General features: G+C 39.7%; 1 protein-coding gene across 1 annotated transcript in view; it reads right to left on the bottom strand.

Annotated features, from left to right (window-relative positions):
* Positions 1-27676, bottom strand: part of Pkhd1 (PKHD1 ciliary IPT domain containing fibrocystin/polyductin) — a 419145-nt gene that overhangs the window by 278884 nt on the left and 112585 nt on the right. Inside the window, exon 35 of the mRNA XM_075978902.1 lies at positions 8649-8805. Within this exon, the coding sequence (XP_075835017.1) occupies positions 8649-8805 (157 nt within the window). The remainder of the gene's footprint in view (positions 1-8648; positions 8806-27676) is intronic.

Here is a 27676-nt window from a genome sequence, read left to right as displayed (position 1 = left end):
TTGCCACCTCAATTAAATATTTCCCTATTTAAGAGTTACCATGGTCATGGCGTCTCTTCACAGCATAGAAACCCCAAGACAAGTGGCCATATTTTGACCAACAAAGGAAGTAATTCAGTCTTCTTCACAGGCAATTTATAGCTAAATTATTTTAAGTTTACTAATTTGAAACAAATGTTGGCAGCTTCAGATCACATGTTGACCAAGCATCCTATTCCAGAAAGAAACCTTAATACGGAATATTTCACTAGGAGAAAAACTCCAGCCTGTCATCAGATCCACTTCCTTTTTATTTTTGGAGGGGGTAGGTACAGAAAAACTAATGGTTTTATTATTTTAGACTGTTCAGCACATTTAAATTTATCACTTTATTGAATATAGAATTTTGTGATGAATATTAGATATAGCATTTACACAGGAATACATTTCTAATAATGTAATTTAGGACCTTTTAAGCTGTTTTGATACAGTTCCACTCTGTCATTCTGGCTGGCTTCAAACTCACAGAAATCTTCCGGCCTCTCTGTCTCTGCCTCTGCCTCCACAATCCAGGAATTAAAGGTGTGTACCAGGGCACCTGGAACTTCACTATTTCTTTATTTTTTTTTCCTTTTTTAATTGATTTTTATTGAGCTCTACATTTTTCTCTGCTCTCCTTCCTGCCTCTCCCCTCCACTTCCTTTTAAGCAAAGCTGGTGTCTACAAATACTGCAAGCATAAAGAAATCTGTCAAGCAACTGCTAACAAGAAAGGCAACAAGTGGCATATCAGGGGAGCCCTCTTTAAAGCATTTCCTGGTCTCTCTATTACTAAGTAGACTTGAAGCCCCATCAGAATCCCAGGCTAGGTCAGTGTCAATAAGAAGCAACAACGTATACAGTTCCCTGGAGAGATGCTTAGTCTTGACTATGAACTTAATTGAACTGAAGTTAGGAAAGCAGAGCTCAGGGTGTGCTTATGAGGACATTGCCAAGACAACTAAATCCTGAGGACTCTGACCTAATCAATGGATTGATCCCTTGACAGATTCGCATCCCTGGGAGGTGGTGAGACACAGAAAGCAGGACCTTGTGGGGGGCCTTAGGTCACTAGAGCAATATATTAGAGACAATCATGCCCTGGCCTCTTCTCCATCCTCTGCCTCATGTCCCCCGTATGAGTTTTTCTGCTCTGTCATGTCCCCCTTAGCACAATAGACAAGCATATCACACCGTGATACAAAATTATTTCTCCATTTATATTGTGTCTCAGGTACTAGCAAAAGCCAACACATCAGGGAAAAATGGCAAGCTGGGTTCAGCACCTAATGGTGAACCCTAAAATCCCCAGAACCTTTCCAAAGATGAAGAAATTTGACAACGGGTTCAACGGTGAGTTGAGAAATGGCACTGTACTCATAAACTGTCAGCAGCTGTGGTGACAAGGACAAGATCTGCACAAAACAAGCCGGTCAGAATTCCAGCATGGGACAGGGAGGCCCCCAAGCCTCCACCCCAGCTGAGGAGCGACTGCAATTGATGGTCACTAGGAGAAGAAAACTCATTTTCTTAGGAATCAGCCATGCTCCATTGGCTCCACCTCACACGGGTTACACTAATTGGACTCAGTTATTTTTCAGAATGGGAATGATGTGGGGAGAGGGAACGGAGTAGAAGATGGGTCTGGAAGCAACTGTGGCGAGTAGAGAATGCTGAATATAATCAAAGTGTGTTTGGGGTATGTATGAAATTCTCAAATTATAAATAAAATATTGCATTGTTTAAAATAAATGATGTTTTGTCTCAAAAAAACAGAGATAATCATGTTTATACTATACAAGTCCTGATTATAATAGATCCAAAAGATCTGAGTCTCCTTAAAACTGAACTAAAAACAACTTTAAAGGAAATGAGCCCACATTCCAAGTTGCACCAGAAAAGCCTTATGTTCCTGAGCAACTAGGAGAAAGGAGGCAGGCAGATGAGGATTCTGCTGTTTCCACCTCCTGTCCCTTCTTCCCTTGCAAAGGAAAGAAAAACACTTCAGTGCGCATCCTGAAGATAACAGGGGCAAAAGCAATCCAAGGCCTTTATTATCCAGCTAATTCTTTCATATAATCCAGTTTGCTTTATATATAGAAGCAGCTGCTATCTGTAAATCAAATTTTAACTTCGGTCTGATTCTCAGCCATCTCCTCTGTTATCGCTCTTAGTCCAAAAGGAACAACGGATGTTAATTGAGTTCTTATTCTGGACCAGGCTCTGTCAAAAACTAATGGCTTTAAAAATATTTCCTCATTTAACTCAAAACATCCCTGTGACTGAGGAGTGCATAGTAATACTGCCTCGTAACCATGCCAAGAGCTTGCTCTTGCTATTGCTGTGACTTCTGAAGTCATTACAATCTGGTACTGCCCCAGGAAGGAGAACCCTGGGGCTCATGGGGGCTCAGTTTAGCCAAGGTCACAGAGATGGTAGATGCTGAGGCCTAGATCTAACTTGGCTCTTTCTGGCTTGAAAGTCTGCCAAGCATTTAACTGTCGTGGTATACACCAGTAGACCAAGAAATAGAAAATCGCATTAAGGGCAAGCAATGTATTACTAAGCAGCAATGGAAATTGGAAGCAAGCTTCTGGTAAAAAGGTTTTAAAGAAATGGCATTGCGAGAAATAAGAAAGTACAAAATGTCATTTTTATATGTATTTTTAGTGTAAAACATGATGTTTTAATTACATATTTGCATTGCACACTTATATACATGTGCATATTTATATATGCATACACACACTAGATACTGAAATTAATGTATCCACCAGCTTGCATTTATCATAATTTTTGTGCATGTATGAGAGAGAGAGAGACACCTAAATTATAAAGGCTCTACATTATGAGGATGGTCTGTCCTCCCTTAATTAACTCTTAATTATTATCTCTCAGCCAGTTAATATCAAGCTGCTTGACCACCAGATGAGAAAGAGATTCATTGCCTCATTCCGGAAATATAAATGTTTCCTCAACTGCAGAAGATCCTTGACTGGGATGCATAATTCTTTGAAATAGGAGAACTTTCCTTCTTTGTTTTTATTGCTCCTCATAATTACTTGGAATAAAAATGATAAGTTTTAATTCAGAAATGCCTTTAGCTATTGGGCATCTTCACATAAAAGCACAAAAAGTATAATTAATGAAATGAAGGCAAGATGCCTATTTCCACCCCCATCTCATTAGTAATAAGTGATTAATTCTCTTTTGTGTTTAACAGTATCCCTAATAACTAAAAGAAAAATGGGGGGTTGGGCATTAGCTGCAGCTGATAGTACTGGGTGGGCATGTATGAAGCTCAGAGTTCCATTCCCAGCACGTCATTGTGTTGTCAACCTATAATCTCAGCAATAGGAACTAGATGCAGAAGGAGCATAAGTTCAAAGTCCTCTTCAGCTATAAGGATTTAAAACCCAGGTTTGGTTAGAGACTCTGCTTCAAAAATACAAAAACAGGAGAAGGAGAGTAGAAGAAGTAGAAGTAGAGATGGCTCACAAATTAAAGTTTTGTATCTTCTTCTACTTAGAATAAAATAATGCTGAGGAGAGACAACAAAACAGCTCAACGGGTAAATGTGTTTGCAGCACTCCAGAATAAAACAAAAGTAGATATATCTGGATGTCTTTATCGTGATCACAAGAATCCAGCTTATTTCAAACAATTTAAGAATGGTTAAAAGGAGAGATATGTATCACTGAAACAATTAAAGAGACTGAAAACAAATTAATTGGGAAAGATAATATTCAAGAAATCAGGAATTATTTTCATATATGGAATAGATTTCACCCAGACCTTGAACCATAGACCATTTGCTTGCTCATTCATGCGACAATCACCTTGCAGCTTTTAATCTCCATCATTTGTTCCACACTGTTCTGTATCATGACTAGACAACAGCCAACAAATTCATGATTTTTTTTTTGATTTGGGGATTATTCTATGAGAAGAGACACACTTTGTAGCAATGACTAAGTTTAAAATATGACTTATGGTAATAAAATTATGAAGAAGGAAAACCAAACCAACGCAAAGAATAATAAGAGGAGTGATGTGGGATTTTGTTCTATCTGCTGTGAATATGTTTTATTACCTTTGGTTAATAAAGAAGCCACTTTGGCATATTGCAGGGCACAATATAGGAAGGCAGAAAACTAAACTGAATGCAGGGAGAAAGAAGGTTGGGTCAGGCAGACACCATGTAGCTGCCGAAAGAGAATGATGCCAGAACTTTACCAGTAAGCCACATCTTCATGACAATACACAGATTAATAGAAATGAGTTAATTTAAGATATAAGACCTAGCTAGAAATATGCCTGAGCCACTAGCCAAACATGTAATTAATACAGTTTTTGTGAGATAATGCAGGTCTGAGTAGCCAGAAAATGAAATTGCAGTCTCCAATTACAGAGGGGTAGTTGCAATTTTGGGAAAGGTGTACTGTTAGCCCTTTCTGATACACTGATATTGTCTCAGAGAGCATATAAACACAATGAACAAGCTTCATGAACCTAGAGAACAAATATTGCAGACAAAGGACATCAAGGGCCAAGGTCTAAGGTCAGGTAGTTTCACAGAAGTGCTTAGCTGTGGTGAGTAAGGATGACAAGATCAAAGAATAAATCCAGAGTTAAAAAAGGACCTTGGGTTTCAGTCTTGGTGAGACGTAAAGTCATTAGAGGGTTCTGAAGAAAGAAGCAACAAGGGGGTATGATAGATTAGAAGTCATGAGCTAACACTGATAGGGTACATCTTAGCATACAGAACTCAAGGCAAATTGCAATGGCTTCAGTACAAGGAATCTTATTTTCTATTCAAACAGGTGATTTCAAAAAGGAACTTACTTTTGCATAGAGTGGGAAGAAGCTCATGAGCTCCCAGCCCCAGCTCAGGAGCTAGAGAAAGCTGTTAGCTACTGGGGGAGGACTGTCCATTTTCCTCAGGGTTATAGCCACAGGCAGGCCAACCATGCTCCAGTGGATGGTCCCACACCCATGTACAGATGGGCTATCTGCTTAGACTCAGAGGCTTATTCAAATAGAAAGTTGGGAGGAGTTATGGTTAAGGGAGTAGATCCAGAAGGAGTTAAAACAAGGAGTTGGGGATAAGAATGATGAAAATGCATTGCAAGCAAATAGGGAAGAATGAATAATATATTAAAATTTCTTTAAAGTGGCCAGTTCAATACTTCCACAGCAACTCCAGCGTCATCAAGGTCCTGAGCTCATTTCACGTTCCTTCTTCCCCATCCTTACCAAATCACCTAAAGATCTTATACAATGGCTGATTGAGCTGTCATATTTACATAACAGGAAGTGAGGAAGAAATGAAGTACAGACATGTACTACTGCATCAGCTCTACTTTAAGAAACTTCTTATACATGTAAATTTCTTCTTAGACCAGGTGTTAGCATAAGACTATGCCCAGCTCCAAAGGAAGCTCGAACGCACAACAATTTAGCGTCTTGCTGTTACAAATTGGGATTCTGCCAAAAAAAGGAACACACACACACAAAGCTAGAAGCACTGGGGAAAACTTAGTGGCAATGTTTAGCAATTCAGACCTAAAATTACAGTGATCAGGAATAAAATGACACTGATGTAAGTGGAGATGTACAAACACCGAGTGAGGCTTGAGACAGCAGGAATCACTGGTGGTTATGGTAAAACAAAGCATGAAAGTCTATCATTAGGTTCACTGCTAGAAACGTGCAACTTCAGTGAGTAAGGTAGGGAAGTCCCTCCCACTTTGATTCTCCATGTAATCCAAACACAAGTCTGGAATAAATGACGTGCTCTCTCTTAAACACGTGGACGTACATGTCTGAGAATGTATGGGCATGTTCATGTAGAGGTCAACCTTGGTTGCTATTCTCAGAAATGCTATGTAGCTTCATTTGAGATCGGGTGGCTCTTGCCCTGGAGCTCACCAATTAGGCTATACTGGCTGACCAGTGAGCCCCAGGGATCTCCCTGTGTGTGTCTCCCTGGCACTGGGCTTTCAAGTGCATGTCAGTACACCTGACGTTTTCATGTGCGTTCTGGAATGGAACCTGGGTTCTTATTTCCTGCACAGCAAATATTTAACTGACTTGTATTGCTTAACACACTTCAAAAAATGGCATGTTCTGAATCCTCTCCATGGGTCACCTCTAATAACTACTCACTCCTCACTGTACATCTCTGCTTGTATCCATCAACTGCTTTAGCTAGAACTAGAAACTTCTATCTGTCATATTTACTCCCCTTGCTATTTTCCTTTCAGTAATATTGCTGCCATTAATAGTTTTCTTCACTTTTTCTGGCATCTGAGAGAATTCCTAAGCCACTTAATAAGCATTCAAAAATTATCTATTGAGCAAAATTTGGTCTTTGTCTTTTCATTGTTTTCCTTATTTCTAGATCTACTATTTGTGTCTCTATGATAAAAATCTCAGCTTCTCTGGAGGCAACTCCCTTCCCTGCAAAGAACTCTTGTAAGCTAAGTGTCCAAAGGCTGATATCCACTTCCTGTTCTTCCATTCCCCAGAATGAGAGTGTCCTCCCAAACGCTGCTCATCAATTCTACACAACTCAAGAGTGAAATATTGTCTAACCTAAAATGATCATGGGAAACCATGAGTGAGGGGGAAGTGGGTGAGTTACTTGCATCTCTGAACTCATAGAGAAAAGCTGCAAACTTGCTGCACAGGGTCCTTCCTTTCTTCTGCCCTTTGATGCCCATCTGAGGCCTCTTCCTTCATATCTTGTCTTTTCAACACTATTTCTTGGTTAAACATTCCTAAGAAATAAGCATATATCCAAAGACCAGACTTATAAATCCAGGACTTGAGTAGGAAAGAGTCTTTCAAATGGTTGTGTCAACAAAAGGCCAAGGCCCTTGAGAAGCTGCAGGGTACCCCATCCTCCGTCATAATTCAGATTCTGTGGGAATGGTGCCCACTTAAAGCTTAGCAAGGAAACCTTTTGATATGCAGTTTTAAGTCTCTAATTTTACTTTGTCATTGCCAGTCTTCAGGTTATACTGGTTTATTGATATTCCTTAACTACTAAGTCATTTACATACACACACATACATATCCCTATAGCCACTAAGCCACATATATACATACAATACATTAAACCACATTACATATATACATACATAATACTTCCATAGCCACAAAGCTACATACCTACATTTAATTACACACACACACACTCACGCCATAGCCACTAGGTCACATACATAATATTCCCCATAGTCACTAAGTCACATACATACATGCATACATAACCCAATAGCCACTGATCTACATACATGCATGATACATACTACATTCATATATGTATATATATATATGAAAGAAAGAAAGAAAGAAAGAAAGAAAGAAAGAAAGAAAGAAAGAAAGAAAGAAAGAAAGAAAGAAAGAAGGCAGGCAAGCACAAAACAGGCAAAAACTTAACATGACAGACATTCTACCTCTTAAAGGGCACTAATTCAATGACGGGACAGAAAAATTCTCGCCTGGGAACAAAGGAAAAATAAAAGCAGCTTCCAGAATAAAGAATGTCACAATAACTGGCCAGAAAATCTTGATTCAGTCTACAAGAAACAGGTATTATAGCCAGACGATGGTGGTACATGACTTTAATCCCAACACTCAGGAGGCAGAAGCAGGAGGATCTCTTTGAGTTTGAGACCAGCCTGGTCTACAAGAGCTAGTTCCAGGACAGGAACCAAGACTACAGAGAAACCCTGTCTTGAAAAAAAGGAAAGAAGGAAGGAAGGAAGGAAGGAAGGAAGGAAGGAAGGAAGGAAGGAAGGAAGAGATATCAAAAGTACTTTAGCTAATCCTCTTCTAAATGTTTGGGTGTGTAGATACGTTCTTACTGTAACAAGAGTGCATACAAGTGTTGTTTACAGCATCTATAGTAGCTACTGGTGTCAAGTTTTAGAGGTGTCCATAACTAAGCCTTTCTCCCACACAGTTTCCATCTGACAATGAGCAAAGGCACTTTCATAACTATTTCTTATTATCAGCCCATGAAGTAGGAAGTGTGATTTATTATCATGTCACAGATACAAAAATAAATGCACAAAGAGGTGAAGTGACTGGCTTAGCCACATGGTAGATGAGCTGAAATTCGAATTCTCAGGATCCTCCAACTTCCTCTACCCTAGAGCTATGTGGATGGTTTTGCAGTAAGGAAGCCTATTTATATGACTTTCCATGGGACCAAGAAGACAAAACCACAACAGGGTAAACGCAGGAAGACATTGCTTTCTTGGCAGACGATTTCAAAGGCAGCAGCATTAACCAATTTCAAGGCATTTTGCTATATTGTGGGGTTTGCCCTGGATAAGCATGACTACAAAGGGCTGGGGCAAGGCAGCTGCTCCTGGAGAACACTATTAACTCTCTTGTTTTTGAAAAAAAATAAAATAATTAAGCTCCGAGCTTTAAAAGAGCGGAAAAGAACGGCCTTTAGCTTTGAACTCCTCCGACCATTTCTTACTTTTCATTTTAAAAGACGTTTCAATCTGGTTTCAAAATAAACTGTCAATCAAACGCTGAAACTTCTCCAGAACCTTCCCCCTCCCTTCCCACACCCTCCGAGTGACCACAGGCTGTTCAAACTCCACAGACCTTTAAGGTGCAGCGAATTCAGGAGGCTTGTGTTCGCATCCAGCAGGAGCAGCTGGCCGGTCTCCACCGTGACGCTGTCGCCATCTTGTGGCACTCTATGGGGAAACCAACTGTGAGGCCTGGACCACCTCCGACAGAACTGGAAGGAAAAGTTGCCCTGGAAGAGAAAATGATTCGGCTTATTTCTGAAGCAACATGCCACAGCGAGCAATGGAAAATGGTGAATGCTCCGGGAAAAATTAGTCGCTCTCTGATCCTTGAACAACTAACCCAAACAGAAGAAAACTATAAAAGGATATAAGCTACACCTCTGTGCTCAGCTCCTAATTTTTTTTTCTATTTTTTTTTCTCTGCGCAGACTCTCTTGAACCTAACAGGCAGAGCTGATTCCATGCCTTACTTTTACAGACCTGTATTGAATCTTACACAAAAATGTCATGAATAGTCTGGACTAGAGAGAATTAAAATATTCTCTTTGATGGGTGGCATTTTGCTTGATGTAATTGGTATAATTTTTCACTGCCACCAAGTGTCCCTGTTTCATGGGAACGTTCCTTTTCTGGAGGGCACAGATCTACCATTCTGCATGGCCCTGTCCTCTCAGGAAGCAAGTTGTGTTGAACAAAGCTGAGGCCAGCACCAGTGAGAGGCAGGCTGACTTCAGATGACAAATGAACAGCCTGGTGGTTTATGTGACGGGCAGAGGGCAGGACTGAGAAGAGTCAGCCTCTCATCTCCTGAGTTGTACTCACAGAACTTCCAGTTTTCCTGTTCCTTCGTGGTCACTCTAAAGCCACGGGCTTTAAAGAGCAGAGACATAAAAGTCACTGCACATGTGAGACTCAGCACGTGGCTTATGAAGTTCTCAAACTAACAAGAAGGGAAATATCTAAAACTCAGGATAGGAAATATGGTTTCCTCAAGGAAAAGCATCAACAAAAGTGTCATACCAACACTCCAACCAAATGTCTGAAGTGTCCACACATATGTATCAAAGAAGTCCCTTTGTGACAGGTTGTAGGCAGATGGGAGGCAGTCATTAAGAAGGGAGCCTTGCTTTGGGAACCCTACTCCTCATACTGGGTCACCTCGCCCAGCCGTAATACATGGGCAGGTGCTTAGTCTTACTGCAACTTGATATGCCCTGTTTTGTTGATGGGGGGAGATCCGCCCTTTCCTAAACAAATATGCAGGAGCAGCGGATGGGGGGGGGGGGGATACCGGGGGATGGGAACAGAGGGGCAGGAGGGACTGGGAGAAGAGGAGGGAGGAAAATGTACAGCCCAGATATAAAGCACATAATTAAATATATTTTTTAAATTACTGTCAGTAACAACCTTATCTCTTTATGTATGTTTCTTAATTTCTAGGGGAAAAAAAAAAAGCTTGGAAGTGAAGGGAAATTTTTAAATGAAAATAAAAAATTAATTACTGTGTAAAAAAAAAGAAGAAAAGAAAAAAATGTAGGGGCCCTGAACCAAACCAAGAACTCATTGCAATGGACGTTTCCAAGTCAAGCTGAGTGAACAAAAGGGCACCGTGTCCACGGTGTGACACACCACAGCTCCCAGTGCCACTAAGACAAAGGGAGGTATTAGAGAAGTGGGAAAGGAAAGTGGGGTTTTTTGTTTGCTTTTTTTCCTTTTTGTTATTTTTTTTTTTAATTTTGGGGGGAACATTATAAGTATGAGGGGCAGATATGGTGGAACTGGGCAATCAGGATTGGGATGCATGATGTGACTTTCCCAAGAGATCATCAAAAACATGTTTTAAAAATAACAGAAGGGAGTACATATTTGTAATGCTAATAATTATACTCACATAGAGAATTGTGTCCTGGAGTATTTCTGAGAGATAAAATAGAAAATGTTGGTTCTAGAAATGGTAGTTTATTGTCTGAAAGAGGATTTTGACCCTCCTAACTCAATAGTCCCAAGATGCAGACCTAACCTATCACCATGGGGCTTAAGATTGGATACAGCATGGCTTTTCAGTTTTTACATCTACAAATTTAAGGAATGTGTGTGTGTGTGTGTGTGTGTGCGCGTGCGTGCGCGCACGCTACAGCAATTTAAAAGGAGTGTGCTTGAGCATCATTGGAGGCCTCAAGAGCTACATCACCATGGTGACTATCCATGGTCTTGAAGAATGAGTTAAGTCTGCCTCTCCAGCTGATCTTACCATAGAGCTAACTCTAGTGAAGCAAAGCCAAAATAAAGGTACTTGGGTTTGAACCTAGACCCTCCCAGAGCTTTCTGGAGCCTTCGAGAGCCTTCTACATGCTGGGCAAGTGTTCTACCATTGAGCTCCATTTATAGCCCTGTCTTTACATTTATTTTGAAACGTGTTCTTACCAAGTTACCTAGGCTGACCTGGAGCTTATGATTCTACTGACTATGTCTCCTATTAAAAAAAAAACAAACAAACAAAAGAAGAAAACTACAGCTAGGATTCCAAGCCTATACCGCCAGCCTGTATTCCTTTATTTCACTGATGTCAATACAGGAAACAGAAAGAAAGGCAAGCGGGCAGAGACTGAAGAGGGGAAGCTATAAAAATGGAGATGGCTATACCAGCTATAAAACTGGATGAACCAGGTTATCTGCACTGTCATCAAGTCCTCACCGAAACAAATAGAAAGGCTCGGATATCTGGGCCAGAGACAGAGCAGTTGCAGCAAACTCCCTTCCTTCCACTTTACAGGTGATGCTTCAAACTGTTTCTCAGCTCAGCACTTAATAAAATACAGACTCTTGTTCAGTGCCACCACAGATCTAGGGAATTAAAAGTGCAAAGGATAGAGTAGAGGGACTTGTCACCTAGATGGCAATCTGGCTTCAGAGTCCTTGGGGCTAATCAAGGCAAAGGCCAAAGGTAGAGACATGGATCTCAAAAAAAAAAAATGAACCATGGAATTTCCACTTGCACAACACTCAAGCTGAGGATCAAGGTCACCCAGCAAGACTAAGTTAGGAAGAGTGGTGTGGGTGAACTCGAGGGCATATGAAGACTTCACCAGCACAAGCCTTATATATTAATCTTGTGCACAGATCCATAGCCCAGCCACAGAACTACAAAGGAACTGAAAGCTCGTGACACTCAGTAAAAATATCTGGATCAAGTAGACATTAATTGGGTACTTAAGGGCATCAAAGGAAAACAATTCCATGGTGTCTTCCATTGATTGGAGAACATTTTTAAATTGCTACAATTAGCTCTGTTAACTGTTATCCAACTTGGAGCGAGCCAGGCCTGGCCTGGCAGCCTTTCTGAAACTATTCCAGTCAGTCCTGGCCAGTGGAAGATGCATGAAGTGTTATTTTCATTTTGAGGCTGAGGAAATGGAGGATCAAATGTTTTCAACATAGTAAGGAGACTGAAGTCATGTGAAGCAAAGGCCCATTGACATCATTTACTCCTGGGTACTCCTGGGATGCTCTTCTTAAAATATGGCATGGCTCACCCCATTTTTACATCAATGCCTTTGCTTAAGTATGTTCCCCTTCCCTGTAACTATATCTTTCTCAAAACTCAATTTTGGTGGATCCTTCTTTCTACCATTCTGGCAGGATATCATAGAATGCACTCTACATTAATTTATCATTTCTTGAACTTATTCAAATAAGGCAGGGGGATTTATTTTTGGTCATTATTATGCTGATTCTATCTAAAAGTCTTCCCCACTACGAATTGTTTCATAACTCATTAAATTACTATTCCATATACTAATCCAATGCAGGTTTTATAGACATTACACATACTCACACAGACATAAATACACACAAACGCATACTATACTCACGACACACAGAGTATACAATCGCACAACACTATACACACACACAAACACATACTTGCAAACACACTCATACAAACATGTTTCTAACACAGTGTATAAACAAATGGTGCCTAAACCTAAATTATGAAACATACTGCATTTTTTCAACCAACTGGGTTCAGTCTATACCCTTTTGCATACCTTTTCCTGTTGTGTAGCTCTACTAGGAGACAGCCTCTATGCTAAAGAGGAGATTCTCCCTACGATATCCTGATCCAATTTTATTTCTTTCCCTTTACATTTCCCTTTATGTTAAATAACAAAAGAATATCAGTGCTAATTTTTCAGCCTCAATTGGCTAGGAGCCCAGAATTCTCTTTAGCAGAGTAAAGGCATAGAGAATTATATAAAATCATATTGAAATTCATGCTTTTGTCTAAAACAAGGACTAAATACTCAAATGTCAAAAGATATGAGTGTGACCTGAACTATTTAACAGGTACCCAGGGAAGAAGAGGAACAATATATGCCCATGGTTACAAAATTTCCATGTGATTGTGCTGATAAGTTTGCTGCCATAAGTGGAAGTGGAGTCTTCAGTGACCCATGTCATAAGAAGTTTGATGCCATCAGAATTGTAGTTTTCCATTTTTACAGTTGACTGCATTGGTAGAATCTCTCCCAATATAAGACTCTTGGGGTCCTATGGACAAGTGGATATGGCTCCCCTTTCAATATAGTCATCTTCTAATCCACCACTCTTTGAGCCAATTAAGAAAATAATTCTGACAAAATTAACACTGGGATCTTTGTCAAAACACATGAAATCCTTCCATTGGCAACACAAAGATGTTTCTGGTTCCCATGATGCTGTCTGTCACCGTCATAAGACGTGGGTCAGTGAAGACTTCACTTCCACATAAGGTAAGTTCTTTCCTCTATGGCTTCCAGGCTACTTATACTTCAACTTTAGTTTTCTTCCTAGCAATAGATAAATCTGTCACTTCTATTACACAGATGGAGTAAACCATTTCCTTACAAGCGTAGTGCAAGAATTAAGAGGATAGAACATGCCTTCAAATGTTTATCCAGCCCCATATATCCAACCTTAAATGAACAACAAAAAACTAAATAAGAAAATAAAAGCAAAAGGTTCCCCACCTCAGCTAGGAAGCTGGTGCAATTTGTTTTCTTCTTGGCGCACATCAGCACTTCTCTGAACTTCTGGGAAAGTACAATGTCTGCAAATCTTCCTTGTCACCTTAAATGGACTCTCAACTCCACGAGAGCTCGCCTGAACGAAGTCATTGATCAGCAAGATGGAACATCGGGCCGAAGGAAGGGTCTATTTGAAGGCATGAACTGAGCAAGGGTGGCGGAGGAGGTGGGGCAAGGGAACCTCTGTGGTCACAGCTGCCTGACCAAAGCAAGGAAGAGAATTCCTGAAGCCTTAACTGAAGAAGGCCTTCTTGCATGGCATGCAAGTTTTGGATGTGGAACAGAAAGCCCAGTGGCGGTCAATAATTTTTATCTGCCCTTTACCCCACCTCCTTAGTCTCTCTAAAGCCCTTATGACCATATAGAGCACATGTATTCATACTCAAGCCTAACCCTGGCAGACGGGGAAGCTTCATAACTGCTTCTGAGCTTTTGTTATAGCACCAGGACCCACAAGCCATAAGGCCTGGCATACTATGAGTAGCCAAAGAAAAAATAACTCACATATCTTAGTTATTAACATTATGGGTTTCAGACAACTATCACAGTCTACAAGCAAAATAAATTCCCAGAGCCTCATCCCCTCCACCTGAATCATCATATTTATTCTAAGAATTCATCTTGCAAACTCTAAATCTGAGGATCATTTCACTTCCTGGCAATTGAGTGCCTCTAATGTCCCAGGCATGGCACTATGCATTTTACTCTCAGGGTCATTAATCTTCAAAACAAAACAAACAAACAAAAATAGAGAAAGGTATTACCTTCTCCACTTAATGCTTAGTCTCAAAAAATAATAATAACAATAGGGCTAAGATTTACTGAGTTCACTCAGCAGGTGTTATCTTGCTTAATAAGAATAGGCTCTCTATAGACTCCTTGTCTACGGCTCCAGAATGATAGATCCCTACATCCAACAAATATTTATTGGGCACACACTTCACCTCAGGCATCAGTCTAAGCACAAAGCACAGAAAACCCCTGATGCCATGGAGCTTACTTTCTAGCATGATCACAGATAAATATATAAAATAAATAGTTTGCCCTGAAAGAAACAAAAGAGCAGGGTAAAGTGGATCAGAAATGTCAGGGGGTGGCAGGAACTATTGACATTGAGTGACTGGCTACATGACTCCGATAAGAGACTGAAGTAGAAACACTGAGTGTGAGCCCAAGGCTAATGCAGTGGGGAGAGACCCTGAAGAATGAGCTTGTCTAGAGTGCAGCAAGGACAGGTAGGGTGTCAGGACCTCTAGGGAGGGGGTGGCACAGAGCGTTCCTGCTGCTGCAGTGGAGAACACAGAGAAAAGACCTAGCAGATATCAACTTTTCATATGCCATAGAAGAATGACATGAAATATTCAGTAGTACATGATGGTGCTCAAACCACAGTCCAAATGTAGCCTATTCAGTTTGATATCAGTGCAGCACATTGGCAATTCACTCATGATATTTACGGTTCTAGGCTGGTCACAATAGGGATGATAAGACCTGCAAAATCTAAAATATTTGTCATATAAATCTTTTAGGTTTGGTGGATTACTCAAACACTGCAATTCATACTATTAGGATGTTACTTATAATGAGCTCATTCTAGCATACGTATACTCCACCACTATTGAATTACATCAAAACAAAGCTTTCTATAGATAAATATAAGTAATTGCAAATTAAGCTAAGCTAAGAAAAAATTTTAGGATTGGGAATAAAAATAGCAAAGGAAAGAATATATCCTCAAGTGGCAGAAATTAATTCTTATTTTCTAGTAAGTAAGTGAAGAGCTAAGTCTTGGAAAGCCACACACAGGGAAGTGGAAAGGCGAAGCGGTGTGTGTACGTTTGAATGTGTGTACGCATGGGCATGTGCTTGCGTTCTCACACACAGAGTCAAATCTGAAGATTGACAGATACACGCCAGCCTTTTTCACAGAGCTGACACACTGCCATTTAACCAGCGAGCGTGCAGCACATGTTTCTGCTTGCAGTCACTAGTAAGAGACAAGGTTAACATTTTAAGTGATGGACTACAACATGTTATTTCCCCATGCAATAGACCCGTGACTGCACTGCCTTCGAAAACACTTAATTTCCGTGATTGAATACACAGGAGCACACTTTCCCTGCTACGAGGCTTTGACAGCTTCTCAGTTCCACACACCAGGGGAAGCATTTTTTTTTCCTCCTTTTCATTTTTGTGTCCCCTTTGTACCTGAAGGGAAGCAAATGAATATGTCATAGCGAAGAGAAGAAGGAAGAAGCCCAAGGAATGAAACCTAGTTTACAGGCATCAGTGTCTCTGATCACAGAAGTCGTCACTGCCCGCTGCTCTAGCTGCTTCCAATGTTTGGGCTACCATTTTTGTACTTTAGAAATAATTATCTCCTCAAGGGCGAAAGAAGAAATTCATAAATAAGCAAAAGTTGATTGCCTATGCCTCCTAAGCTAAAGGAAGGGCTGCAGTGAGCAATCAGTTTAGAGAATGGGCAAGGCAAGGCTCTGATTAACACAAACAAATTGGACTAAAGGCACTGTAGAAGTCCTTACATTTTGTTCAGAAGCAGGCATGTCTAAGTCTTCTAGAGTGCCCCAGGTTTTAAGAAATATTGATCACAATGTTGGGTAGTCATCCAAAGTTTCAGATGACTTCATGTGATGAATTCTTTCAGGACCATCTCAGTCCTGAGTTTCTTAAAGGAAAAATAGAGCCAAAAGAGTCTCAGAAAACTCCCCAGAAGCAAAAATAACCCAGGAATGGGTCCATTCCTTAGACACAATGAAATATGTGGAAACAAGAAAACCTTAACAGATACCAGCAACTCCAGCAGAAGAAAGACGATCCCACAAAGGCTGAATCTACGGATCTCCTCAAACATACCATCTATATTATCAGAAATTCAACACAGCCCAAGACCAGCTAGTGTGTGTGTGTGTGTGTGTGTGTGTGTGTGTGTGTGTGTGTGTGTATACACCTTAGCCATTAGGGAAGACTTAAATTAAAACTGCATTGAGCAGCTGTGGAGATGGCTTAATTGGTAAGTGCTTGCTATACAAGCATGAGAATGAACTGAGTTTAATCCTCAGAACCGACATAAAAATCTAGGCATGGTATCTTGCAGCTATAATTTCACTGCTGTGAAGGTAGAGACAGGAGCATCCCAGGGGTTTATTGGCCAGCCAGTTTAACCGTATTGGCAAGCCCCAGGGTCAGAGAGACTCTGACTCAAAAAATAAGATTGAGAGCAATAAAGAAAGGCACATAAACATCACACACACACACACACACAATTCTGATCACATTGACATTCCATTTCCCAAATCAGAACGGCAATTATCAAGAACACAATGGCCACAGATAGTGGCAAGGGTATTAGGAGAGAAGAACACTTGTTTTCTACTGGCAGGAATGAGAAAAACTCATAAAGAAATTATGGAAGTCAGTGCGGAGGGTTCCCCTAGAAACTAGTAACAGAATTACCTTATAACCCAACCCTATTCCTGAATGTTTGCAAGAAAGAAGTTTAAGTCAGCATTTATCAGAGATGCATGCACACCCATGCTTATTGCAAAACTATCCACAAAGGCCAAGTTACAGAATGAGTCTAGATGCCAATTAACAGATAAATAGAGAAAATGCAGATATATACAATGTGTAGAAAGAAAGAAAACAAAACAATATGTCATTTTGGAGAAATGGATGGAACTAAAGACTAGTGTGCTAAGCAAAATAAACCAAACTCAGAACAAGAAATACCATATTTTTCTCTCATATGTGGAATCTATATTATGTGTATGTGTTTACGACCACACACACACATACCTTAACCCTATAACATGTGTGTGTTTGTGTGTATGTGTGTGTATGTGCGTGTGTGTATTCTGAAGGAGACTCAGGATGAGGGAAGGAAAAATGAGAAGGAAACATAGACAGACATCACATGCTTTCTCTCAAAAGTAGACTAGTATATACTATGGATTTGTGATATAAAAGCAGACAGGAGACTCGTTGGAGGAATAAAAGGAAACATGTATGTATAGGGACAGAGGGTAAGTCAGGTGATAGCAATAGATATCATTGTGCAATTCATGTAAACTTACATGAATTGAGACATCATAAGGTAAGGGTAGTAAATACACTTACTAAAAACCTGGTTTTTTAAAAAGTGAGGTGGATTTGACCTAAGTTAAGCCCTTAAGATTGATTTTTTTTCCAACAGGCTCTAAAAGGTATTGATCCTGTGGTTTGGACCTAAAATCAGCCTTTAGGAGCTAAACATAGTCCCTGGCCAAAAGTCAGCAAGGAAATGAGGTCCTAAGTTCTCAAGACTCGAATAACTGGCCTCAACAGACAACCCAAATGGACCTAGAAATGTGGCCTGAGCTCCAAATGGGGATACATCGTGACTGTCACTCTTATTTCAGCCTTGGGAGACCTCAATCAGTGAACTCGGCTACTCTGTATAGAACTGTGATCTATCAGAGTGGAACATACTAAGTCAGCCTTGTTTGAAGTTTCCAAGAATCTGGTCATTAACTAAGAATCAATGGGAACCTACTATGCCACTATGATGACCTCCTTTGGAGAACAACTTTCACCAAGAACGACATTTGCTTTTCTCCTTATTAGCTGAAGTTACTTCTCAAAAGGGTCAGTAACAAGATGATGTTGGAGGCCAATTTCAGCCTGTTCTGACAACATAAATGACTCCACGCATACAAAATATACAGCATAAAACTTCTAGATCTATGAGGCCAAGAAGTATAAATTAAGACCAGACACAGACCTTTCATTTGCTCGGGAGGAGTTGTGACTGCTAAATCTACACAGTAAATGCCACGAGGATTCCAAAGTTATTACGGCCTCTCTCCAGCTGACATAAAAAGAAATCCTCCTGATGCCTAACATGGCCTTCAAGAGAACCTCTCAAAGCTCACACATTATATTATTTGTGAAACTATTTAAATATCGGTGATATTTATAACACTACTCTTTAATGGGCATTGCTTCCTGAAGGGAGCAAAGAATTGAACTTGTATTCCCTCACTTACAAAATAAACTATAACAAATACAGAGGACAAATGACTGTAGTCTGTTTATCCCAACTATCAATCTGCAACACAGTCCTTACACCTAAGACTTAGGAAACTTGGAAATAAAAGCTGAAAGATTGTAAGAGCCAGAAGCCCAAGGTAGCTGCTGTTAAAAAGTATCCCTTAGACATGACATGGAAAAGGTATTCATGAAATTGCAACAATAAGGTTTCCTGAAGAGGATCTGCATAGTGATTTCAGTTGACATGCCAGTATAAAAAGGGAGAATTCCACATTGTCCCACCCATGGATGAAGTGCTACAGGCAATGATTACTGAGAGAGAGAGAATCAGTTTCCTCCAGGTATGAACTCCCACGTAGGTTATCCAATCCCAAGAAATAAGTTCAGGGCACATGTAGACAGAATGGCCCAGTCCTGAAGCCATTCCATCCCAAAGAAACACACAGAGGTTTATACTACTAATAAACTTTTTTGCCTATTAGCGCAGGCTTAATATTACACTCTTACACTTAAATTAATCCTTAATTCTTGTCTATGGTTAGCCATGTGGCTTGCTATCTTTTCTCAGTGAGGCATTCTCATCTTGCTTCCTCTATGTCTGGCTTGCAACTGCAAGAATTCCCAGAATTCTCGTAGTCTGGTTGTCCTACCTATACTTCCTGCCTGGCTACTGGCCAATAAGAATTTTATTAAACCAATATGAGTGACAAATCTTTACAGTGTACAAAAGCATCATCCCACAGCAGACACATGTACATCTGATCAATAATAAGTGGAATCAATAGGTTGATATACTCACACACATATGAATATTCACATATGTATAACAATAAGAGGTAAAGAAGAAATTAATTTGAAAGGGAAAAGAGTCACAGAAGTTGGAGGGAAGAGAAGATAAAAATGCAGTGTTAACATATATCTCAAAAGAAATAAAATTTAAAACTTCAATAAAAAGAATGGCAGTTCATTGCAGGGGAAAACCAAACAGAAATAATCTTATACCTGCTCCTTCACAGGCCTTGATTAAATGCATTTACTTACATATTCTATAGGAAGGACAAAGGAAATATCAGCTAAGGCTAAAAGACCGCTTGAAAGTAGTATTGTGCTTTATGAAGCATTTTTTAATTTTTATTGCTTTATAAACAATACCATTCAAGATTTCCACTTCCTCCCCTCCTCCCATTTCTCTCCCACTCCCCCACTCACCCTCTCCCTCCCCTTCCAGTCCTAAGAGAGGGCAGGGTACCCTCCCCTGTGGGAAGTCCAACGCCCTTCCTCCTCCATCCAGGCCTAGGAAGATGTGCAGACTAGGATCCCAAAAAGCCAGTGCATGCCATAGAGACAAATCCCATTTATATAGGCATTGCTGGGTTTCTGATAAGGCAGAAGACAAACAGTGTTTCCTGTCAATGCTAACTCCCAAAATTACTAGCCTTGTGTTAGGAATGAGAAAACACAGACAGAATTTTCTAACTGGGATTATATCTCAAGCACCTGAAATTTGAAGAGCTTGCCTGTCTCCTAAAGGGTGGATACCTTTCTAGTATAAAGCAGCCGTGATGTTCAAAATCCCCAGCATCTTTTGTGAAAGTCACCATAAGCCATCCAATGCAGTACGGATTTCTACAGTCATAAATGCTTAATTGAATTTCTAAGCTCTTAAAACCCACTTTCGAAGCCATTGTCCTCCTGGGTCCAAATGCATCTGCCACACATTGTCCCTTTTTCTGTCAAACCTTGTTGTTTAGTTCCAGATGCAATGAATCACTCACTAACTGGAGTGATATTAAAGGTAAACACCACAGTTAAAATGTAGAGATAATTAAATAACGCCAACTACCAATAGCAGCAGTCCAGGCAAAGGAGGAAATAGACTCAGAGATTTCAGATAGAGGAGTCTGATGGGAATGCTTCATTCTCAGGATCAAAATCTCATGCCATTTGACGTGGTGGGGAAATAATCTGCTTTTTATTTTTTTAAAGTTTTCATATGCAAGTGATCAATATGGAAAGAATCAGGTGGTGACACAATTTAAATGTTCCAGAGACTAAAATATTTCAAAATTCAATGTTCATATATGTAGTACATCAGAATAACATATTTAAAGTTGTTTCTTTGTGAATCTAATTTATTGCTTAGGCTACAGATAAACAAAATGACTGTAATACATGTATTTCATCTTCGGAGAAAATCACATGGAAAATATTATTTCTAGACCCCCACCCCAAAGTTCACAAAGTGCAATCTAATTTCCAGATAGACAAGCTCTTGAATCAATTGCTTTACCATCACCTGGAATCCATTGTATTCACACAACGTGTAAACACGGACCTACAGCATACACACAGTAAGTTTATACAAACACTTGGAAACCTTTTCATGTTATGCATCTCTGAACGTTGAAAACTCAGAACCCTCTGCCAACACTAAACAAGTTCAAAAGTCAGAGACCCCCGCAAAACAAGCCGTAAAGCAGCTACCTAGGGATTGAAGGAGATCCCGGCACTTGTTCAATAAACCATATTAGAGCGCTAGCAGAAGCCACAACACCTCGCAGAAATAAGTACAAATTGCCTTTGCCCAGAATCCTCCCAACTTTAGGGAATTGCCCCTTTGCTGAAAATCAATTGCTCAACTTGTTGGGAATTAATTATTCATGTGGCTCCATCTCATCTGTAGAAAGCAGAGACTTCTTTCGCCGTTTCCCCAATGAGAAGAAGTCATGTTTTCAGTACCTTCCTGTATTACTGCAGGGCTTAATGAAGGTTTAGCTCTCTGTATCAATATCTAAATTTATAAATGCAGAACAAGGTCATCACTACAAGGTTACTCAATGCACTGAGTAGGGGTAGAGCCAGGGAAAGAGGCAAATCAAAATAAATGTTGCTTCTTTTTAAAAATTAATTTTAAGTTTAATTTATAAAATTCTTTTCTTGGTGGCACATCCTTAAGTCCCTCAGATAAACCCTACTTAAATAGATGCCATGGGAACCTGACGAGCATACACTACCACTTTCCTCATTCACCAGTCCCAAATGACTGGCAGCTCCTGATGCCCCACCTCAGGATAAAATTCCCCTTGACCTGGCCTCTGGACAAAGCACGAGTGGGTTGTGCTTCAGAAAGCTGACAGCATGTGGAAGGGGGAATTACTTTGCTACATCATTAATCACATGAACCAAAAATAGTTAAACTTCCTTCCCTAGTCTCCTCCTTCCTGTGATATTCAACTATCAAGTCTTTACATTTCTGACATGAACAAATCAAATCAAAATTAAACTTTACTTAATTTCAAATGATATTTTTAATTTCTTGAATGATTTAAGAATGTTTGAGGATGATGTGATGAAAGCACCATGGGAAATTTACCTGATGCTCTAGAAATGACCATAAAAAAGCATGCATGCACATACAAACACACAGACACATATGCAGATGCACACGGTTATAAGACAGAGTAACATAGGGGGTAAAAATGGGAAAATAAAATAAGCTTTGTAACATAAGCAGATTTGAGCTTCAAAGATAGAATCTAGGTTACCACAATTTATACAGAATTTTTTCTCTTGTTTTCATAAAAGAGAAATTTATATTACACTTGTATTTAATGATGATCTGTTTCATATGATACCAAATACAGCATCAAACAAGGCATAGATAATTAGACTTTATCAAAATTAAAAAACCCTTTGTCCACCCAAATAAACTATCAATAGAATAAAAAAGCAGCCCAGGAAAGGAGAGAAATATTTCTGAATGTTGTATCTGACGCAAGGTCAATATCGAAAGTATACAAAGATTTTTATATCCAATACAATAGTTTGGTTTTCAAAGAAAACAGAATATTTGAATATTTGCCCAAAGAAAATATACCAATGGAAATAAAAACATGAGGGCAACCTCACATCTTTAGTAAAATTCTAATCAAAACTACAATGAAATACAACTTAGAAATACAACCATAAAAGCTATTACTAAAACAATCAGAGAAAACAAGAAGTTTGTCAAGAATGCAGAAAAACTAGAATTTTAATGCATACATATACTTATGATATGCCTGTATATATTATATATACATTATACATGCATATATAACATATATGCATCTTGCATAATGCATTAAACACACATGCATAAATATGTGTCCAGTGGGGTAGTCACTACAAAAAGCATTAAGATGGGTTGATAAAAAAGTGAAAAGGAGGGGCTGGAGAGATGGCTCAGAGGTTAAGAGCACTGACTGCTCTTCCAGAGGTCCTGAGTTCAATTCCCAGCAACCCACATGGTGGCTCACAGCAATCTGTAATGAGATCTGGCGCCCTCTTCTGGCCTGCAGGCATACATGGAGGCTGAACACTGTGTACATAATAAATAAATCTTTTTTAAAAAAGTGAAAAGGAATTAGTCTATAATCAAGCAATTTTGGATATGGATCTAAAATAATTGGAAGCAGCATCTTAAGGGGACCAGTTCAGGGGACCCACGCTTATAAACAACATTGATCACATATATACAAGTTGGCAACAACCTAAGCAGCTATCCGTAGATAGTGCACAAAGAATGATATGCATAGCCGGGCGGTGGTGGCGCATGCCTTTAATCCCAGCACTCGAGAGGCAGAGGCAGGCGGATCTCTGTGAATTCGAGGCCAGCCTCATCTACAAGAGCTAGTTCCAGGACAGAAACCAAAAGCTACGGAGAAACCCTGTCTCGAAAATCAAAAATAAAAAAAAAAAGAATGGTGTGCATAACACACTTTGGGCTTATAGAACAAAATTATGATGCATGCTACGTATGGCAGGGGTAAATTTTGAGGAGATAGTTTAAGAGAAATAAGCCAGATATCCAAAAGCAAATATTGAATGACTCCATCTTGATGGGTCTATAAAACAGTCAAATTCAAAGGGAGAATGATGTAGACATACCATGGTCTGAAGAAAACAAGATGGGGACCTTGCTTTTCGTGGCTGTGGACTTTACATTCAGAAAGCCAAGCATGTTCTAGATATAGATGCAAGCAATGAGAGACACTCAGTGCTACTGAACTGTACATTAACAAAAGTAAAAATGGTGAATTTTATGTTATGTTCAGAAGTAGGGGGAAATATGCTTCTTAGTGTTTAACAAAAATCAACAATATTCTTAAGTTTACTAGTATTCTAGCACAAGACAGATAAAAACTAAACCTATCCGGTTTGGTCATAGTGGAACCAGCCTGATGTTGAGAAATTATAACACATTCAATCTCCACATTTTTAGTTCAAGACAATGGAGCTCAGGGAAGTCATGTGACATTTTTAGTGTCCCAGTACCAGATGACAGAATGAGAAAACAGAGAAGGGGCCCTTCAGCTCATCTGCCTGTCTAGTGCCCTATAATTCTGTTTGTTATTGTCTTGGTTACTTCTTTATTGCTACAACAAAATGCCAGGATCAAGGCACTTATTAAAGAAAGTGGTTAACTGGCCCTATGCTTTCAGAGGGACAGTTCCTGATGGGAGAGCAAAGGCTTGGTGACAGAAACAGCTGAGAGCTCACTTCTGGTCTAAAGGGATCTTCCTCAAAGAGCAGATAGGGTTTTTGGAAGAGAAGAGAAGTTCTCAGCTCGAAACTAGTAAATCAATCAGTCAGGACTGTAAATTTCAGACCATAGAAGAGTATCTTCCACCCTTGAATGAGAGCCAATAACAGTCCAACTCCCATGCATGTGACATTTGCCTGAATGAAGCTGGTCAATTACTTCCTCCTTCCACAAACGTACTCTTCCCTGGTGCTTAACGGCACCACTCTCAACCTGCCACCCATTGGTTCCAACGCCCTGCAACAGACTGGTACACATGCGCATGTATTCACGCACACACATGCATGCATACACACTCACAGAGAGAGAGAGAGAGAGAGAGAGAGAGAGAGAGAGAGAGAGAGAGAGAGAGAGTCACATAGGGTTTGAACTCCCACCCTGTCCAAATTGAACTTCTGTTGATGTGTGATCTATATGGGAAACTGTTGTGGAATATTATTTTAACTATGTAAAGATGTGTTACATTTGTTTATGCCTGAGGAATGATGGAACAGGTGACCTAAAATGACAAAATGAATTAGAGTGACCTGAAATTTTACAATTGCTTTGCCCTCTTTTAAAATGAACATTTTCTTAAGATCACATATATATATATGTATAAATGTGTGTGTGTGTGTGTGTGTGTGTGTGTGTGTGTGTGTGTGTGTATTCATCCAGGTAGAACTCACACTGCCAGCCTGCATCTTTCACTAGAACACCTACAGACTCACTTCAGTAGCTTGATAGCTGTTATTTGTAATTTGCAGCCCCTATTTGCATGCAGATAATTAATGTGTGAGAGTCCATAAAATTGATTTTTCAGTTAAGTTAAATATTTCAAGTTCAATGTTTTTAGGGTATCAATTAATGAAGTTTTACTAAATCTAACTAATAAACATTTACTGAGCCAGGTCCTATGGAGACCCTGAGGACAAAAAGATAAATATAACACCCTGATTTCAAGAAGCGCAATGTCAAGAAGAAACTAACAGAAAGCCAGTCGTGGCAATAAGGGAAGGCGGTTTCTCCTCCTTCAAGGGAAAACCCTGGGTGTTGAAAAAAAAAGAGAGAGAAGGAAAACAACTTCAAACTAGGATATTTTAAAAAGCCTCCCAGATTATATTTCCATGTGCAGAAATATGACTATGATATGTAAGACTTTTAAAAGAAGCCACATGAACATTTAATTCCTTGGACATCTACAGCCCACTCAACAAGGTCACATATTTAACATTAGAATGTGAAGGGGAGGGGGAGAGCTGAAGGGGAGGGAAGGGGGAAGGAAGAGGGGAGGAGGACAGTGGCAAGGGGATGGTGGAGTAGGGGTAAGAACAGAGAGGAAGAACAAGGAAAGAAATATCTTGGTAGAATGAGCCATTATGGGGTTAGCAAGAAATCAGGCACTAGGGAAATTCCCAGGAATCCACAAAGATGAACCCAGCTAAGATTCTAAGCAATAGTGGAGAGGGTGCCTGAACTGGCCTTGCCACATAGTCAGATTGATGACTACCTTGAATGTCACTGTAGAACCTTCATCAGTAACTGATGGAAGCAGATGCAGAGATCTACGGCTAAGCACTGGGCCGAGCTCTCACGAGTCTAGTTGAAGAGAGGAAGGAATGATAATATGAGCAAAGGGTTCAAGGCCATGATGGGGAAACTCACAGAAACAGCTGACCCAAGCAAGAGGAAGCTCAATGACTCTGAACTGACAGCTCGGGAACCTGCATAGGACCAAACTAAGCCCTCTGAATGTAGATGATAGTTGTATAGCTTGGACAGTTTGTAGGGCCATTGGCCATGGGACCAGGATTTATCCCTAGTGCATGAACCGGCTTTTTGGAGCCCATTCCTTATGGAGGGGGATACCTTGCTCAGCTTAGATTCAGGAGGGGGACCTTGACCCTGCTTCTAGCAATATGACAGACTTTGTTGAATCCCCATGAGAGGCCTCACCCTCTCTGAGGAATGAATGAGGGATGGGGTGGGGAGAAGGTGGGAGAAGCAGGAAGACAGCGGTAGGGGGAACTGGGATGAGCATGTGAAATAAAAAGATTATTTAAAAAAATAAAAAAAAATCATTACAATTATCATTAGGCAAAAAATAATTACCTTTCTTTTTACAGACATATTTCTTCATACAAGAATTTATTTTAAAAAATATTTTAAAGACGCTACCATCTGAGACATCTTTCCTATTCACTGAATTCACTATAGACTTTACAAAAGTTGATGCTGTTTATGATGAGAGCCAAGTAGTCATTAATAAAAAATTTCACCTGTATGGTATGTATATAAAAAAAATGCTTTCCCTGTGAGTCAAACACCACTGAAATCCATACATAAAAACTAATGTGGGATGTCCTTCTGAATATGTGTTGCTTTATTGGTTAATGAATAAAGCTGTTTTGTCCAATGATTTAGCAGAGTAAGGCCAGGAGGGAAATCCGAACAGATATATAAAGAGAGTAGGTGGAGGCAGAGATACGCCGTGTTGATACTGAAGGAGAGAGACACTGGAAGCTTACTGGTAGGCCACAGCTTCATAGTGATACACAGATTAATAGAAATTGATTAATTTAAGATGTAAGAGCTAGCTAGGAATACACATAAGCTATTGGCCAATTAATATAGTTTTTATGTGATTATTTGGATCTGGGTAGCTGGGATATTAACAAGCAGTCTCCTTATATGTGACATTTTCCCTATTCATTGAATGTTCCCTAGAGACTTTACAAAACTTGATGTCAGTTTATGATAGAGCTAAGTAGTCGTTAATAAAGAATTTCACATATGTGATATGTATGTGTGTATTTATGTACAAAGAAAAAGAAAAAACAAACTTTTCCTGTAAGTCAAACACCACTGAAATCCATAGACACTAACTAGATATGGCCCAATTAAAGAAAATAACAGGAATCCTTTAGGTTTTAAGGTACACAAGTGTTTACCAATAAATGACTTTCAGTAGTATAACAATATGGATCTAAATCAATCAACTGCTTAAATCTATACAAACCACTAGAGAAGAGCATGTTTGTCTTATTTTGAGTCAAAAAGGCAGGGAAAGCCTCAGAGTTCGTATCTCTACTGGGACCTCCATGTGCTCCCAAGAGAGAATTGTGGTAAACTCTCAGAAGAGACTTATAATGCTCTAGGACAACACATTCACCTTCAACCTCTTTGTGCTGTTCCTCTTATTGGACTCAAACATACCTCCGTGTAATTCAAGCTCACATTCTTCAAACCACACTTTTAGAGAGAATCCAAGACATCCCTTTGGGGACCACATCGAAGGTTTTACTCTGTTTGCTTTAGCCTCCCAAACCAAATGTAGAAGATAGGCATTGCTTCCTCTGCACATAGGAAACCTTTGCAAATTCAGAGAGCCCAGAAAAGGGCGCGGCCAATGAAACTCTG

Source organism: Microtus pennsylvanicus, chromosome 7 (assembly GCF_037038515.1).
Source record: "Microtus pennsylvanicus isolate mMicPen1 chromosome 7, mMicPen1.hap1, whole genome shotgun sequence".
In the NCBI taxonomy this organism is placed as follows: domain Eukaryota; kingdom Metazoa; phylum Chordata; class Mammalia; order Rodentia; family Cricetidae; genus Microtus; species Microtus pennsylvanicus.
The sequence above is the reverse complement of the archived record's forward strand: the minus strand, read 5'-3'. Positions and strand labels throughout refer to the sequence as shown.